At 37.4% G+C, this 18,765-nt stretch overlaps 1 protein-coding gene across 1 annotated transcript in view; it reads right to left on the reverse strand.

Moving 5' to 3' along the window:
- Nucleotides 1-18,765, reverse strand: part of ADGRV1 (adhesion G protein-coupled receptor V1) — a 303,011-nt gene that overhangs the window by 204,846 nt on the left and 79,400 nt on the right. Inside the window, exons 22-35 of the mRNA XM_070935769.1 lie at nucleotides 17,716-17,892; nucleotides 16,535-16,715; nucleotides 11,792-11,994; nucleotides 11,285-11,414; nucleotides 10,070-10,144; nucleotides 9,134-9,273; nucleotides 8,030-8,639; nucleotides 6,919-7,134; nucleotides 5,513-5,728; nucleotides 3,934-4,178; nucleotides 3,219-3,400; nucleotides 1,528-2,339; nucleotides 871-1,080; nucleotides 38-168 (exon numbers count right to left, since the gene is read on the reverse strand). Of these exons, the coding sequence (XP_070791870.1) occupies nucleotides 38-168; nucleotides 871-1,080; nucleotides 1,528-2,339; nucleotides 3,219-3,400; nucleotides 3,934-4,178; nucleotides 5,513-5,728; nucleotides 6,919-7,134; nucleotides 8,030-8,639; nucleotides 9,134-9,273; nucleotides 10,070-10,144; nucleotides 11,285-11,414; nucleotides 11,792-11,994; nucleotides 16,535-16,715; nucleotides 17,716-17,892 (3,528 nt within the window). The remainder of the gene's footprint in view (nucleotides 1-37; nucleotides 169-870; nucleotides 1,081-1,527; nucleotides 2,340-3,218; nucleotides 3,401-3,933; nucleotides 4,179-5,512; nucleotides 5,729-6,918; nucleotides 7,135-8,029; nucleotides 8,640-9,133; nucleotides 9,274-10,069; nucleotides 10,145-11,284; nucleotides 11,415-11,791; nucleotides 11,995-16,534; nucleotides 16,716-17,715; nucleotides 17,893-18,765) is intronic.

Genomic DNA, 18,765 nt, shown 5'->3' on the forward strand with positions numbered 1-18,765 from the left:
TTTATTATGGCATCTGAAGCAAATAAATGGTAACTACCTCTAAAAAATAGAGTGTGCCAGAAATATTTTCAAAGTTTTGTTCCAAATTATGGCCAACAATTTCCCAGTCAACAGTTACATTGCCAGCTCCTGGTGCAGTCCTTAGCACATGAAATTGTAACAGTTCTCCTAGAAATGAAAGAACACATAATATCATAAGAAATGAAGGAAAGCCAGTATCTTATTTGCACCTAAGACAATAGAAAGTTCTAAACAATTAGAATTTCCATTAATTTGCTTCCAAGATAAATATATGCCTTTCTGATTAATCATTTCCATTATCTTGATTTGCTGTTAAATGACTGTAATATATGTAAATAAGAAAAAAACTGCAATGTCTCATCTGTTTATCTCCTTACCTACCTACCTACCATTTATTTAACTGTAATAGCTACTGTAGAATTGCTGAGTTAAATAAAAGAAAAAATATTATCAGCAAATGCAAAGAATGTTCATCACCATATATTGTTCAAGTATTAAGGTAAATGTTTGTTGTATATACTATACAACTGCAGTATATTTCATCAAGGATAACAAACTCCAGCCTTTTTTTCATTCATGTTTTGAGGTCTGTCAGAATATGGAGAATTGGTGATAAGCAGAAGTATAAAACTGTGCAATTACTCACATACTGTACATTTGTATATTATTCCACAATATTAATTTCTAGGGATAGAAAAAAATTCTAAGGGATAAATCGATCAAACGAAGGCAAATAAATTGATCAAATTCTTCTTTCTGTTTTTCCAAACAATAAATTGATCAAATTGAGAGAAAGCCTAATAATACTAGCTCACAAAGAAAGGGAAGTGAAAATGGAGATGAACCCACCTTCATGAGCAATTACAGATCTTGAGGATAACTGAAAACTAAGAATTCCTGCTACGTTGTCATTGGCTAAAATCACCACTGTGACAGTATCTGAATTGGGTAAAATACGGCTACCACCTTCAGTGTGGGTCAAAGTGATCCGAATGCTTTCATCATCTTCGGGCTCAGTGTCGTCTAGAATAGTCAAAGTGACAGGCTTTTTTGTCTCACCTGATAAGAAAAATTAGAGCACTTTATGATTATGTAGCAACCTTTCCAATGTTTAGAACAACACTTATTTCACTTAGATAAACAAAGAAACTTTCTAAATACAAGCATATAAACAAAGCAACTCTGGCATACCGTACTACTTAAAACTGTTCCTTTATATTCCTTTTGTCAATGATGTGTCTTAAAATTCTCCTATGAATTTTGAAAAAAGTAGTATAAAATCCTTTTTAGACTTTACATTTCAAGTGGCATAAAATATCTATAGTTAATGAGTTTAAAATGCTGGAATTCAAACTATAATTTATGGATGATAACCTTCAGAGAGATGTCATGTGTATTTTCCTTACAATCTTCCTGTAAGTCATTATAAAGCTTGATATATGGCAATGATTGTTCAGGATAGTAGCATATTAAGTTTCCATTAGAGGATTCTCTCAAATTCTTTACCTTCTGCAAAAATCAGGACTTCTCCATCACCTATAAAATCCAGATTTGGGGTAGCGGTGCCACCACTAATGCTCCATTCCACCATCACCTGTCCCAGACTACCTTCTGTTCTATGTATCATCAACTGCACTGTATTCTGAGGCCGTTCTTGTACTTCCACATAAAGACCATTCTCAGTTGTATGGGAACTGATGCTATAAATTACAAACACACCAAAAGCATCCCCATTCATTTGTATGAGAACTGTAGCGGTGTTTGGTTGCCCTACGACTGGTTGATTTTCAATGCTGGCAGTGACATTCATCAGCACAATTTGTAACAAAGAAATGGCAAACTTCTCATCCAGTTCCGGAAAATCATCAGGTAATATGGAGACTGTGAGGTTTGCAAATTCTTCTCCTTCTTCCATGATCACCCACTGGCTGGTAACAGGCTCATAGTCATTATTAGCAATTGCTTGTGTACTGAAAATAGCAGTTAAAGTAGTAAGATTTTTCTTGTATATCCAGAATCCTGTGTTGTTGGTTATTGAGTTACTCCAAGATCCCGCCCAAAAACATGACGGACTTTCAGAAGTACCAGAGAAATAAAAAGCTGAGCAGGCCTGCTCTTTCAAACAAAGAATAGCACAAGTGTAGAGAGAATCATTGGCTAGTGAAAGATTAACTCTGGTCACATGACTCTCATCTGGAATTCCTTGTATAGGTGCTTCATAATAGCATAATACATCCAGCCCTTGCTCTTGTACAAGAGTTGTGAAATCCATGTCTGAAGTGCTGTAAAATATCTTCAGCTGACCAAATCTTCCACCACTACAAATTAAATAAATGACAAATTAAATAATGATTAAAAGAGTTTTCTTGATATAGTTAAATTTGTTATAGTTGTTATAATTAAATTTGACGGGGTGGGGAATGCAAAAAATATATAAACAAAGCATAGTTTTGAACTCTTATGTTTTAAACAGGATACTTTATAGCAAGGGTTTCAAACTCAAGGCCCATGGGCTGGATTTGGCCCATAGGGTGCTTAGATCTGGCCCATGGGCCATCCTAGAAACAGCAAAGGACTGGCCCATGGTGCCTCTGCCAGTGAAAATGGAGCGGGGGGGGCACATGTGGCCCTCCTAAGCTCTGTTTTCACTGGCAGAGGGTTCAGGAGGCCGTCACAGATGAAAATGGAGCTCGGGAGCCTGTTTTCGCTGGCAGAGTGATTTTACATCTATGGGAGGTATATAAATATATATTACATATATTTTATATCTAAAATATATCTAATATATTTTATTCGTTATGTATCTATTAATGCTTACAAATCAGCAATATGCACAAACACATAGATACATTTAATTAAAATTAATATATGACGCATGCTATTTGAAAAATAATATTACAATCAGTAGGAATTACTGCTTTGAGGAAACATTCATGAGATAAGCTGCAGAATTCTCTTCCTTGCAGCAAACTTTTTACATGCCTCAAGCAATTTCAGAAGCAAAAATACTTTAGAATCTCTTCCTACAGTTCAGGTTTTTGAGTTTGTGTTGGTTTACTCAAAAAGATTGCCTCATTCTTATGTACAGAGTTTTCTCTAAACTGTAAATTGTAATATATTGCCATAAATAATGTGTTACAGGGAAACAAAGTAGTTATTAGCCATAACCTAGTAAAGTATTAGGATATTAAACAGACCTCCTCTTTACTGTTATGTTTGCAGTTGAACTTCTCTCCAATGGCTCTTGAATATGATACAAGTTTTGTTGAAAGGATACTGTTCCATATGGCTTATCATTGGCAGGAATTACAACATTTGCCACTCTGTCTAGTCCAATAGTACCTCCATTGGAAGCCTGGGTTAATTCCACTCTGATAATCTGTGATGTATTTCGGACAAACACTTAGTTTGGTGCAGAAAAATATCATTAGCTCTATGGTTTGATTCCAAAATTAAACATGGCCACAAAATTCCTAAACAAAATGTAAGTTCTTATTGAGATTCAAGGTAGTAGCAATTTAAAATGTAAATTTCTCTCAAGCCTTTGCTCAAGAAAGTTTTAGTGATACACAAGGAAACAATTTCCACCCTGCAGCAGCTCAGTGTAGTTTTTGAAAAATTGTTCTAGATGGTAAGAGACCTAGAGATCAGCATTCGAGAACTGGGAATTCAGCAATTATTTTACCCTAGCAAAAAGTTTTCTGATTCCTGCTCTCCCCACAAATCAATGGATATTTCCATTTTCAATAGCATTATTATCATTATTATAACTATCATCACCATTATTCCAAAGCATTGCATTTTCACAAGTCCAATATTTGTACTTATGTTTTTTATAAACAAGACTTTTAAAAACACACACACACACACACATATAGTTCTTTTCACGTTTTGTCTTATTTCTCAGCTTACCTCTTCAATTTCTGGAATATCATCATTCAGAATCTCTAATATCAAGTTCTTCATGGTTTCCCCAGGGGAAAATTGAATGTTGCCTAAGAAGACTTTCAAATCACTGGCAGCAAATTGCCCATCAATGGTAGCAATCCATTCAATAGTCACATTGCCAAGTGTTCCAGCATTGCGAATAACTGGCAGATCTATCAGCAGTGTATTGGCTTCAGGTTCTTTGACAACTATATTAGTGGTCTGGAAAACTAACAACATAAAACTTTAATTTTTTTTCCACTGTAATTTATTTTTTCTGTTTGTTACATATTTTTAATACGTATTTTAAATAGAAATTTAATTTTTATAATCAAAGGAAAATAATCAGTAGATTTTTAAATCTACTGCATATTATAATTTTGAATAGGTCTTCCTAAATTAAAAATCAACGCTTGTATTGTCCACTCCAACTGCATTAGAGCAAAAGTGGGGGAATCAGTGGAAACCCAGCATCAGAGATGCAGCACCTGCATTTTTGCTGCCCAAGTTAACCTCATCCTCATTCAAGCAAGAGGCAGCAGCAAAGTCCACAAAACAGAATATGATGACATTCAGGTAGAGACAGTACTGATGAATCTTCTACAAATGTCTTTGTTTAATAATCTCTCTTTAATGGAACTTGAAGAATAGGAAAATGAAAAGGTTCATAACATGTTTCAAATCCAATTCTAAATGGTATTGAAGAATTTCCATGCTGGCCCAGAATGCTAGTTGGCTAAATCTTTCTCCAACTGTTGGTTAACAAAAATAAGCAATGGTCTATGCCCTTAATATCACTGCATTTAAATATTTATATTCTAATTTGATTACTAATTGCTTGAGGTGAATAGGAAAAATACAAACCTTTTAATTAGACTAGAAGACCTCCTAGGTCCCTTCCAGCTCTATTCTATTCTATTCTATTCTATTCTATTCTATTCTATTCTATTCTATTCTATTCTATTCTATTCTATTCTATTCTATTCTATTCTATTCTATTCCACTCCACTCCACTCCACTCTCCATTCCATTCTCCACTCCACTCTAATTTCACCAGAACACTGTGAAGTAGACTAAGAAGTAGGTTTAATATAGGGTCTGCTCTTCCCCTCTCTCTTTTGATTTGTATTCATCTTGCTTTTGTAAAGTCTTATATAACACCACAAAAGGATATCTGATATCACAGAGTGTACAAGACACCAGATTAAGATTTAGGGAAAGGAGGCAGAGAGGGGAGTAGAGAGAGACGCACTAAAGTCTTCTTTCTGGGGTCACAGTACCTCTCAAGAGATAAAAAGGGATTACATGGGCTGTAATCTTTAGTTTAAGTCTTAAATTTTAAATTGTAAAGTCCAGTGTGAGAGTACTGACAATAATCTACAGTACTTTATCATGGTTTCTGAGAAAGTGTCTTCAAAAAAGGAAGAAGTGGCCAGTTGTAAGATAAAATATTACGAAAAGAAATATTGTTGAGATGAAAGGTAGATTTAAATTTGTTAATTAAATTTAATGTGATATTTTTAAATTCATAGATGGTTTTATTAATATTTAAATGCCACCTTACCAAAAGATCCAAATGGATCGTCCGAAGCCTCAATAGTTATAAGTGCCTGAGTTAGACTCCCGAGTTGTGCTCCGCCTGTTGTTTGATTGAGCAGTTGCACAAGGAAGGACTCCTCTCTTTCAGGGTTAATATCATTAATTATATAAATTGGCACTGCTTTGCTGGTCTCTCCTTCTAGTAAGACAACATCTGAGGAAGCTACGCTGTAGTCCTCACCTGTGTATAACAAAGATGCCTATTCAAAAACATTATGATACTATTTCTTTATATTATTTGAAATTCAGGTCTGATGAGCAGAATCTATGAGAAAAGTTGGAGAAGAATATGCTTGAAACAATACCAACTATTTTATCCTATAAAAACATTTGGCATTCATGTTTTTAGCCGTTCCATATTTCATATTGCTACAACCCAAACTTTCTTTGAAGAGATAATGTTAGCATACATGGTCTACTGAAAACAGGTACCCAAAATAGTGTGCATATAGATAATTGGTACTGTCTGCTCTGAATTGTTTTTTTTCAAAAGCTGGCATGCCTTATCATCAAACTGATTTGTTTTACCATGAGAACAATATATCTGGAAAACCATCTCAGGTTAATTAACACAATAACAGGTTACATGCAAATTTAAATTAAAACATGTGACAGAATGATCATGTAAACCTGAATTCAGCAAAGGACCGTATTTGCTATGCTATATGTTTTTCTTTTGCTTATTCCATGCTGAAACATTTCTATATCTTACCACATTATAAAGCCATATTAGTAGATATCAGAATAAAGTAGGTAGGTAAACATTTCAGTCACCTGTCACAAAAGGCTTCCTGCCTCATCTACACATTGAGATAGATGGCATCAAGAGGGAAGCTTGACCATATATTTAAAGTGGGTTCCCCAGTTCAGATCTTTTGCTTCAATGTATGGAAGCAGTTAACAAAAATGAGTGATGGGAACAGATCAATGAACACAACTCCATTTTATCATTGATATACAGTAGTTTGAACTGGATGAGCAACAAATGCTCAAATAACCAAAAAAAAAAAATTCTGAACATGCTTAAGGACTCTATGACATGCAGGCATATATAAGGCTTTCTGATACTACAGTAGAACCTTGATCACGAACACTTCTGACCATGACCAAATTGGGTTCCAACCAAAAAATTCACAATTTTTTTTCCCCGCGGCCAATTTCCCCTTCCACACCATTTTTTTTGTAAGCACCAAATTTCTATAATTAGGTTCGGGTCACGACCAATTCTGGTTGTGACCAAAGTTATGGAACAAATTATGGTCATGACCAGAGGTTCTACTGTATAGTATTCTTGCCATTTGCTTATAGCGAAAGTATATGTACACTGTTGTACATTTTTGCCATTGCATTGTAATCTCTTCACTCTCTTACCAGCAGTTGCTGTAATTGGCACTGCTCTAAATTTCACAGAAACATCTGCAAAGATTCCTCCAGTCCTTGTGACATTGATTATTGGTCCAATATAATTTTCAGGTACTTGGACAGCTGGTGCAGAGAGCTGTAATGTTCCAAAAGCATCATCATTGGCATTGATAATTATATGAGCAATTGTATAAATGGTAGATCCAAGGCGAGGAGAATCTGAAACTGAAATACAGAATAATTTGAAGGATTTCCAATTTATTTTCTACAATAGCAATACATTAGAATTTCACAATAAAATAACAACCTTATATCTATTGTTGTGGAAAGATAAGCAATGATTTTTGAAGGACATTTGTTCTGATTTGCAATAATTATAGCAATGTTACCTGCACAGTCCAAATAACCATTCATGTTCAATATACAGAGAGAGGAAGATAAATGTAGAGGGTGAGGGAATACAGGACTAAAGCAATATTCATGGCTTACTTCCATTGGATTATTACCAGATCAGACATCATTTCTAAAAATACCAGCATGGATCTTGTCACTTCAAGGCTAATAGAAATAATTCCATTTCTTTATCAATGTGGTATCTATGTTATGGAAATGTGGTGAGGATACGCACATCTCAGTCTATATGCTCTGCTCTAGCTTCAATACTTTCCTCTATTATTCAATTGTTTCTACTAGCCAACTTTTGTTTTACAGTAAAGTGAATCTGTCATTAATCAGCAGCAGTTTTTACAATTGGATTTGCCATAGTTACAAAAACAACAACCCAAGACACAGAATAGTCATGGCTGTGTGTGAAAGTGTGTAAATGAGAGAGTTAATCTTGATTTTTGATGACTACATAGACAAGTCCATCCATTTTGTTGGTAACTTTTTCAGAATGATTGCCTTCTTCCTAGGGCTGAGAAAGAATGGCCCAAAGTCAACCAGCTGGCTTCTGTGCCTATGACAGGACTAGATTTTCTCAGTCCAAGCTTAGTACCTGAACCATTAAATCAAAGTGATTTTAGTCATGTATAATGTTGCTAAATATAGTTTTGTAAAGAAAATATAATTTTGGGTTATGCTTTAAACATTACTGAACAAAAGACAGAGTTAGACTTACTTGGCTGATGATAGACTTCTCCTATCAAAGTAGCACCAAGAAGCTCAACAAATACAGATTCCGATTGCTCTGGTTCATCATCATCCAGAATAGGGAGGTGTAGTGTAGCTTCACTTTCATTGGCTGGAAGGATTACAAATCCTGAAATGGGCAGATAATCTTCTCCCAATGTTGCCCTTGCAATATTTGATAGCAGATAGAGTGAGTCATCTTCATCACACATGGTTCTATATGTAACCTTGACTACTCCCAAGTGACCTTTCAACCTTACTATTGTTAGGGTGACATTCTTGGTTTCTTCCTCAACTTTAATTGGCCTATTTTTTTCAGAGAAAATCAATAATCCATAAGGGTCATCATTTGCAAGAATAGTCAATGTAGCATTTGTGTGAACTCCAAGCTGCCCATGTGTAACGTTAATGATATAAACTGAAAATGTCTTGTCTAGTTCTGGAATTTCATCAGGCAAAATATGTACAGTTAAATTTGCTTTCCTTTGCTCTACATGGAATGTTATGTTGCCACTTGTTGCAGTCACATCTTCAGTATCATTTGGCACTATGAACCAATATAACATCGCCTGGGACAATGCACCATGATGTCTAATAACCTGAAAAGCAAAGCAATACTTCATCATTAGTGTATCATGTAAGACAAATAACTAAATCAGTTAGCTAGAAAAAGGTTCCTATGCCACTTTACATATTACACAGATGCATCTTCACAATTTTAATCAGCAAAATGAATTTGAGACAAGATTTTAGGCACTCAGCAGTTTTTATAACATTTCTGCCATACAGCCATAATTCCCTATCTCATGATCCTTGTATATAATTATCCTGTCAGTCTTGCATCTTGATACTGAACTGGAGTATCACTAATATGAGTGCTATAAATGAGTAAAAGATAAGGTATTTCCAATTTCCTGTCATAAAACCCAAGTATCCCTCCATATTAGAGAGAGGGGGGATAGAGATCATGACAACTACAGCTATCAGCAAAAGAAACCCTATCTTTGAAAAAAAAGAATACAGCCATGGAGGATTTCTATAACAAGTAAAGTATGCAAACTCAAGAGCAGTATATGGGACTACATCTGTAGACCTCAAATGAGATGATTCCTCTGTCATCTTCAGGTTCCATTCCACTGAGAGAGAGGGATTCAGCACTAAACTCAAACACCCCATGTGCATCATCAGAGGCTTCAATAGTCACTATGATATGAGATGCTATTCCCAGATTGCCTGCTGATATCAAGGACAAAAATATATATCATGCATTAATTCTAACAACTGGATCACATATAATATCCAAAGTTTAATATCCTGTATCAAAATAAATGCAATTGAACTGAAACAGAAGTATGGTTACTTAATTTTCCCAAAAGCTTTGAATTGCAACCCTAAACACACAGGTAGGTTGAGACAAATATTATTTAGCAAAGGCAGCTTTTCTACCACTGTCTTCCCACAACATTCATCTAACACTGAAAATCTTCTTCCAGAGGTTGGAAGATACTTAATGGAGGTATTTCAGAGATACCCTTTTTCCAACTCAGTTGCTTAACTCATTCAGCAAGTTTCCCTGCCTTTTCTGGGTCTGGGGAAGAACTAGGGGACAGAGAAGTCTTTAAAACTATTTTATATATAAATCATCATGACAGAAATGTGACTAGTTGGCATGAGAGCTTTCTTTCCATACCAGGGGTAAGATAGGATCTGAAAAGTGTCTTTGGAACAGACAGCTCTCCTGATGTCTCTAGGAAAGAAATCTGGTAATATATTTTGAAAATAAACAATCTGCCAGCTTTGAATAAGAAGGGGGAAAAAAGGCTAAGTTAAGTTATGATTGTACATTACTGTACAGTTTCCTTTAAAGCAGTATTTAAAATATGCCGACTTCAACTCCTAACATTCTGCAGCCAGAATGCTGGGAGTTGAAATCCACACATCTTAAAAGCTGTCAAATTTGAAAAACACTGTTTTAAAACAGTGAACCATACTTCTGAGAGTGGGGAAAACTCCAGAAATCACTGCTTACCATATTGATGGACAGGAGGAAGGAAGTAGAAATCACCATCACCACTACCACTGCCACCATTAAAGAATTCAGAAACTTTAAAAAGACAAAGATACATAATACACATATATAATGCAAATGATAGACAGCATTTCAAAATATTTGGGACAAAAGCAAATGAAGATAAACTTGAAAAAAATTAAGAGAATTTCAAAACCTTAAGGAAAATTACTAAAAGCCAAAAATAATGCTTTTTTTTTGTTAGCTACCTGTATCAACTATCTTTAACTAAGAGTGACAGATACTTGATAAGTGAAAAAAGCAAAGAAATTGTAAAAGGCAGAATCTCTAAATCAAAATTCTCTGAATTAGTAAGTTCTGGAAATAATGCTAGAACAAATAAGGATATTTATTTATTTACAGAGTAGACTTCCTCAAACTGAGCTTAATTCCATGCAGTTTTCTTTGCAACAAAGCAGAAGTGCTTTCACATTGCTTTCATCTTCTTGATTTTTTTTACTTCACAGTCTAGTCTATACAGCCTGTACAGGAATTTCCTGGGGGTGTCTCAGCTGCCTTTTTAACCAGGTTATATTTTTTTAAAGATCAGCCAAGAATACATTCAGCAAAGAAGTTCCTGTGCAATAATATTTTCATAGCATCAGAGGTAGTCAACTATAGGAACTGGCTTAGATTCTGGGATTTCCACAAAGCTATTGAATATTTGTTATTTCACGTTTTGGAGCTGCTTCAGATAAACACGTGTCAGATAAAATGAGGGTTTTGACACATACTCTTCTACCATGTACCTGACAACCAGTGGTGGAATTCAATTTTTTTCTGTTCTGTAGGTGTGGCTTGGTGGGCGTGGCAGGGGAAGCATACTGCAAAATCTCCATTCCCACCCCAATCTGGGGCCAGCCAGAGGTGGTATTTTCTGGTTCTCTGAACTACTCAAAATTTCCGCTATCGGTTCTCCAGAACCTGTCAGAACCTGCTGAATAGCACCTCTGCTGACAACATATACTATAGGGTACCTAATTTATGTGGAGTATTTTGTTTAACAATAGTGAAGATATGCAGCTAATATTTTCAAAAGAAAATTTAATAACTAATGTGTTTTTAAAGGAAATTCAAGTTGTTTTTGAAAAGAGTTTTGCCAGAATGAATTAAATATAAATAAATTTCAGTCCCCAAAGAGACATAATGTGTTAGTATTATTCCATAAACCTTTACCTGCCCCATCTGGATCCAGCAATTCTACTTTGAAAGCCTTTTCTAGCTCAGGGATAGCATTATCTGTAATGTTGACAAGAATGTGCTTGTATCTTTCTCCTGGCAGAAATCCCAAGGTCCCTGTAATTCCCTGCAAGGGGAAGAAATCTATTAAAAGATCTACATGAGACCACCATATGTCAAGCCATCAATTACTTGGGACCGGTCTATGGTTGCCATGGAGGCCACAAACCTCTGAGCCACCTTGAACTTAGCCTCAAAGGGTGTCAAATTAAAACCCCCAGGCACCAATAGCCTAAGGAACTCTTTGGCCAATCCAGTCATGAAATGTAGAAGTTGAGGCAAGAATCCCATAGGTACCAGGGACAGCAATCCCAACTATTTCCTTTACTCTGAAACATTGATACCGTAAGTACACATCGGATATACTGTACTATTTAAATAATAAACTCATACAGATGAAGCTAACTGGCCTCTATCAACCCTTTTAGAGAGCTGCTCATATACCTGATAATCTTGAGGGCTGAATGCTGTTAGTGCAACTGTTCTGTATTGTGCCACAATTGTCCCAAGTAAGCCTTGTGCTCGAACAACAAGCAAGCTGACTTGTCCTACTTCTTCCTTGACAGTAATGTGGGGTGCTGTCGTGGCTGAAAGAATGATTTCATCAGTATCTGAAGGAGGCTCCCCAACAGAGAACTGCAACAAACCTGAAAGGTGAAAAAATATATCTTGTATTATTTAGCCTTAAGTGCAGGCAAAAAACATTAATAAAAATGCATTTGTCTCTGATACATAAATTTAATATATAAAGATCCATGTCCATTTGGACAGGGCTACATTTGAATCTGAATCATACTGAATCTGCATGTAGCTATGGGAAAATATGTTAAAGTATGCAATTTTGCAATTGGACAATAAATTCCAGCAAAAAAGATTACCTGCTTTCTCCAGTTGGCATAGGTTAATAGTGAATAGTTATACTAAGAATTAGCAGACATTCTACATAGTGTCTGCTTTTCCGTGTCTGCTTTTCCATGTTTTCTCATTTCAAGAAAACTATTTTCTCTCTTGGAAAGAAAAAAGATGGAAAAGTAGGCGCTATTGTCTGCTGATTTTTAGAGATGAATTGTATAAATTATTGAAATAATTATTTATAAGAATTAATTAAATCTATCTATGTATACATCTATCTACAATATCTATCTATAATGATATAAAGCAACTATTCCAAGAGCAAAACAATAATAAATAATATACTGTATATGCCACAAGCCAGGAAACAAGCCACAGGAAGTTACATCCCAGAATGGGACAACCTGTCGCAGTCAACTCGCCACAGCCAACTCCCCGTGGGACAATTCGTCATGGTCAACTCACTATAGGACAACTTGCTGCTGTTCTTGGATATAGCTGATGCTTCCAACAGTAATAGAAATTGCATCACTGCATCCTCCAGTGATGCTTCATTCTATAATGTGAATCCCTGATTTGAACCCAATAGCCGGTAATACTAATGTGGCCTTACAAGCACACAGATGGAAGAGGCCTGCGTTACCCAAAAATCTATAACACTGCATTGATAGGGCAGTCTCTAATGGCCTCTTTTGCAGACCAAATTTATGTTTTCTAAATCAGTGTTTCTCAACCTTGGCAACTTTAAGATAGTGACTTCAACTCCCAGAATTCCCCAGCCAGCAAAGCTGGGTTGAAGTCCAGCCATCTTAAAGTTGCTAAGGTTGTGAAACACTGCTCTAAATAATTGACACTTCAATCTCAGGAACATGTCCTTCCCTATAGATTCCATTAATTAAGCTGCAACCTTCCCCCTCCCCCACCACCTTATCCCTTTAACTGTTAAATCTGTGTCTGACACATATTTGTTTTGGGGATAGGGGGAGAGACAATGCATTCTCCATTGTAGCTGTTGAATAGTCCAGGAATGGGTTGCTACAATTGGATCTGCCTAGAGACTGAGTCATAGTTTTTTGGCAACACCTTCCCATCTCTCTCTAAGGCCCAGTTTTTGACTCAGTCGGCCTGAGAAGAGACATATTGGCAGTTTCTGCGTTTCAACCCATTCCTAGACTTCTTGGATTCAGGTTTTTTTGATCCGTTCGGTCTACCTGCTCTTCCAAAGGCAGGCATTCTCATGCTGGCTAGTTCAGCTTCAGCTGACAAAGCTGCCGGCACCTTCAAGCAGCTCAAATGAGGTCACCTGTCAAGTGGCCCTGATTCTCGTGCTGCGAGGCTGATCACTACTATCGGCGCCCTCCCACGTGCCTGAACTCTCCAGATGGCGCTTTAGCGGGCATTCCACGCCAGGTAAGGGGATAGCGGTAGCGTGGCGCTGCATTTACTACTGTAACAGCAGCTTCTTCAGAGGCTCCCGCCAGTCAGCTGTAGCGTAGCCTTTCATCAATCAGCGTGTCGCCGCTGTAAAGTGAGCCGCTAGCGCCTGTCCTCCCAAGGAGGGCCTTTCTTGGCCTTTTTGCTTGTGCCTGGTCCCCTAGGCTCAGAAGGGGTGTGCAGAAACTGGCAAGCCCTAGGTTTGCCGCTCGTTTGAGCAGCCCAGGCCTGCTCGCGTGTGCGCTGGCTAATCTGGTGTGACCGGCACAGCCACCATTGCTAAATCTCATCCACGAGCCAGCCCCTGCTCCATTGCTCGGCATTAATCGGATTTGAGGAGCAGCCTAGTCACAGTACATGACCGTTGCCACATTTAAAATGGTGGAACGATCTAAGGATATGGAAGCTGTGGCCTCAGTGTGCAGGAAGGCATTCTGCAAATCCCACAAGGGTACCAAGGGCAAGCAGCTCTCCAAGGCAGCACTTAAAGACTTGGACAGGAGACAAAGGGCCCTGGAAAAGCAGGTCTCCAAGGCAGAGAAGAAGCAGGCTGAGATAGAAAAACAATCACTATATAGTGAGCATTCTGTTTCCTGCCCTTTACTGCAACAGCAGTCATCTCACTCACCACAGGCCTGGTCACCAGAGGGCGATGGTGAGCTATCCCCAGCTCCAGCCTCGATGGAGGTAGGGAACAAATTAGAGATATTGATCCTTTTGCCTGCCAAATAGCATGAGTGGCATATAGGCCCGATCACATCAGGGCCCATGTGCCAGAGACCTTTCAGAGCACCTCTGCGGCTGCGTCAAGGTTTACTGTGGACCAATTGTCTGATTTGCCCAAGAATATTCAGATCCTGATTTCACAGGCAATAACTAAGGGCAGTGCATCGGGCCTACAGCAGCAGCTTTCAGCTTCACTTGCCTCAGAGGGCATGGACAAGGGTTGGCTCACAGCACTATTCAATGACACGTGGCAGCCTTGTCTACTGTTTTGTCAGGTACCGAAAGTGAGCCTCTAGCGCACCACCCCATCATCCGCAGGTTTCTGCATGGTGCTCTGACTGAGACATCCTTTGAGCCCCTGCGGACAACAAGCCTCAGATATTTGACTTTAAAAGTGGCCTTCCTGGTTGCTGTTACTTCAGCAAGGCGCATATCCGAGATGGCAGCCCTATCTGTCAGAGCAGACCTCTGCATTTTCCATTCAGATAAAGTGATCCTGAGACTCGACCCCTCCTTCATCCCCAAGGTCAACTCCTGGTTCCATAGGGCCCAGGAGGTCATACTACCAAACTTCTGTCCAAGGCCATTCCATGTCTTGGAGAGGAGGTGGCATACCTTGGATGTAAGGAGGGCCCTCAGGATCTACATTAAGAGGATGGTGCCCACCAGGAAATCTGAGGCTCTCATTGTCTCCTTTCAAAACATAGTTAGCCACCAAGGTATCTTCCTCAACCATTGGCCGGTGGATAAAGCCATGTATCGCCAGGACTTATGAGGCGCAATCACTGCCTCTACCCAGGCGCATCACTGTGCACTCCACAAGAAGCACAGCTACCACCGCTGCATGGGCCACGCAGGCCTCCCTTGAGGAGATTTGCAGGGCGGCTACCTGGACTACTCCTTCACCTTTCATCAGGCATTATTTATTTATTTATTTATTGGTTTGATTTATATGCCGCCCTTCTCCAGAGACTCAGGGCGGCTTACAATGCGTTAATAGCCTTCATACTTTTGTATATACCTGCTTAGTAGGGCTTTCAGCCCCCCCAAGTGGTGTTCTTTTTTATACAAAGTCAGTTTATTGCCCCCACAATCTGGGTCCTCATTTTACATATCTTGAAAGGATTGAAGGCTGAGTCAACCTTGAGCCTGGTGAGATTTGAACTTGCAGTAATTGCAGGCAGCCGGTGCTACTTAACAGCACTTAACAGCACTTTAGTCTGCTGCGCCACCAAGGCTCTTATCCTATAAATTGGATGTCTTCACATCCGCAGAGGCTTCATTTGGAAGGAGGGTGCATTTGGACTTGGGGGCTCCAGACCCATCAGGTACCCACCCTTAGGACAGCCAGGCTTTTTGTATGTCCCATTCCTAGACTATTTGGCAGCTACATTGCGGGCGTTGGTCCTGCCTGAACACCTTTTCTTAGTGGCTGTGGAATAATCCAGCCCCACCCTTGTACTCGTGGGCCTGGAGCCGGACTTGCACTAATCTTCTGGCAGAGCTTCTCTTTCAGCTGTGACACCACAGAAAACTGGGCCTGAGAGAGAGGCGGGGAGGTGTGGCCAAAAAATTATGACTCAGTCTCTAGGCAGATCCGACTGTAGCAATCCATTCCTGGACTATTCCGCAGCCACTGAAAAAAGGCATTCAGGTAGGACCAATGCCCCTTTTAATCAGCAAAGAATGATTCCTGATATATTTATTCAGCTTTAAAAATATTCTTACATCCTGTCACTGATTTTGATGGGACACAACCATATATAAAACTAAATATAATAGTTTATTTAAATTAGCATGGTTTAGGAAATTTTTTGCTAGATAGTACAATTTATGCCTGTTTTATTAAATACAGTAGGATGCATAGCTAGTAGAACAATAGCTGTAATTTTACAAGGTTTCCACATTAAGTATGTTTAGTCTTCTGTCTGAAGTGCTGTGAGAGTTAGGCAGGTGTTTTATTCTTGGTAACATATAGCATTGGGTGAAAAATGCTAAATAATTCAATAGTCTTATATTAACACAGGAATGTAGCATTACATTGCAGACCAGAAAACTATCTATAGCATATACCAACTATCTGCATTTTGAATGCTATATGTGAATAATTATACAATAATCTGTACAAATTAAGTATGAAATTTAAGGTGTGAACACTACTTCTATAATGATTACCATAGGGATGATCACTAGCTTTGACAGTGATGTAAGTAGTTTCCTTCTCTGGATCAATGCTAGCTCCACTAGTTGGGGTTGAACCTGCTTTTCCATCCCCGCTAACTGCAGATACTAATGTCACCTGGAAATATTCTTTTAGTTCAGGTATATCATCATCAAGTACATGCAAATTCAGAACCTGGGGCAGGAAGTGATAAGATAAAGATACAGACAGAAACCCAAATTAAATATAAGTATTGTCATTGCATTTTAAAAAAGCAAATCCAAAAGTGTAAAAAATTTTACATAAACATTGTTGAATATATTCAAGAATATATTATAACCAATTTTAAAGGCATATTAACCTGACAAGTTTTTCTAATAGAGTCAAGAGCTCATTGGTCAACAACCAGGGTTGTCAAACTTGCAGCCCACAGGTCGGATGCATCTCATGCTGGCCACCCCCACCCCCGGTTTAACAAAAGGGAAAAAAGACACAATACATCATGTGATGACAATGTGAGTTTGAAACCCCTAGGTTATCCTATCTCAATACTTTAAAACTAATGCAAATAAAGCATTATTTAAAAAGCTGATAAAGGAGAAATTTAAAAATGAACAACATAAGGCAAAACTATTAAATACAGTATTAAATATCATTCAAATTTAGGAATACTTAGAAGAAATATAAACAGAAAAAAATAAAGCATGCAAAAATACAGTTAAAAACTCTATTGTGATTTTAAAAGGGTTGGGAAAAATTAAGGATATTTGTACATTAATAAAAGAACATTAAAATGAATATCAGGCAAGTTATTTTAGATGAATGTTTAGAATCATAGAAGATACAGATGTCAAAGGATACTTCCCTAACTATCACAATCATTTAATTTTTTAAAAAATACACAAAATTTAGTGTTAATATGATGAAAGTCTTACAGAGATTATCTAATGCTTCCTATTCTTTGAAAAGATTTTATAGCATTTACACTCTAAATGTTATTCATCATTCATTCAAGTGTAAATAAATAAAAATAACTACAAATTAGGTACATCGATAACTAGTACAATGAACCTTCAGTTAAAGCCAGAAACATACCGAAATTCTGGAAAATAGATAGAAAAAAATATTATCCAAATTTCAAAGCAGCAATGTATAACAATTATATTATTAACTTGAAAAGGAATGTATGATTTACCTCTGATCTCTGGAAAGGAAGGAATGTTACCATTCCACTACTGTTAGCAAAGTCAGTAACAGTATAATTAACCCCATAAGAATCAATCTGAGAGATAGTGTAATACACAAAAACAGAATCCAAGGCCCCTCTGGTGCGTTCCACTACACAAGATACAGTAGAACCTTCATTAGAGACCTACGAATAATAAGAATTGCAATAAACATTATGATAAACAGATTTGAAAATTTTGAGGTTTGGATGGAAATAAAATATGTAGTCACATTGATATCTTACAATAAAAACAATATTCAGCTTTAAAATGCATACATTCATATTTTGGGGGGGAAATCCCATTATACACATGTTCATTTGTTCAATAGTTATTTTGCCCCATTCATCAACTCTAAAAGCTCTCTAAGCACTTTAGCAATGATTAATGGAGAGACATTTCTCATGAGCAAGATTACCATATAAAATATATGAAATAAAAGGAAAAAATGGAAGGAAAATAAGAAAAGGAGGCACCTGTTTTTAAAGTCAGAATTTGTATAATAATCATCTGTGAACTACTGTAAGAAACAAAAATACTACTTTCCTCAGTAGAAAAAAGCCTTGTATCCATTGTTTGCCCATGTTAAATCCTCTATCTTAATTTCATTTCTTTCCCCATGGTGTATTTGCTTTATACCTGTTTATAAGATGACTTCCAATTAACAGTTCCCCAGATAACTGCTAAACCATTTCCAATATTTCTCCAGGATTAGATGTTGCTGGTATGAAGACTTTTATGCTAACAAGATTAAGCAACATGAGGACTGCATTTTGATAGCAATGTACTATCAAGATTGCAAGGTCAGTATCATTATCTCCATATTGCTTTGGGTAGGCTGACATCGAAAAGAAAATGATTAGTTCTAGTTTAGCAACACAACTGAGACTGGCAACTCAGTTATTAAGCAAAGCATCACTAAGTGAAGCCACAACTGTGTTTATGACCTTACTTCAGCTTTCCTTTATTGCTCTGTGAAGGTCATAAACGCAGAGATTTATTGTAAAGTTACTTTTTCA

This window comes from Pituophis catenifer, unplaced genomic scaffold, assembly GCF_029215685.1.
Source record: "Pituophis catenifer annectens isolate HBS135680 unplaced genomic scaffold, rPitCat1.0.hap2 SCAF_2, whole genome shotgun sequence".
In the NCBI taxonomy this organism is placed as follows: domain Eukaryota; kingdom Metazoa; phylum Chordata; class Lepidosauria; order Squamata; family Colubridae; genus Pituophis; species Pituophis catenifer.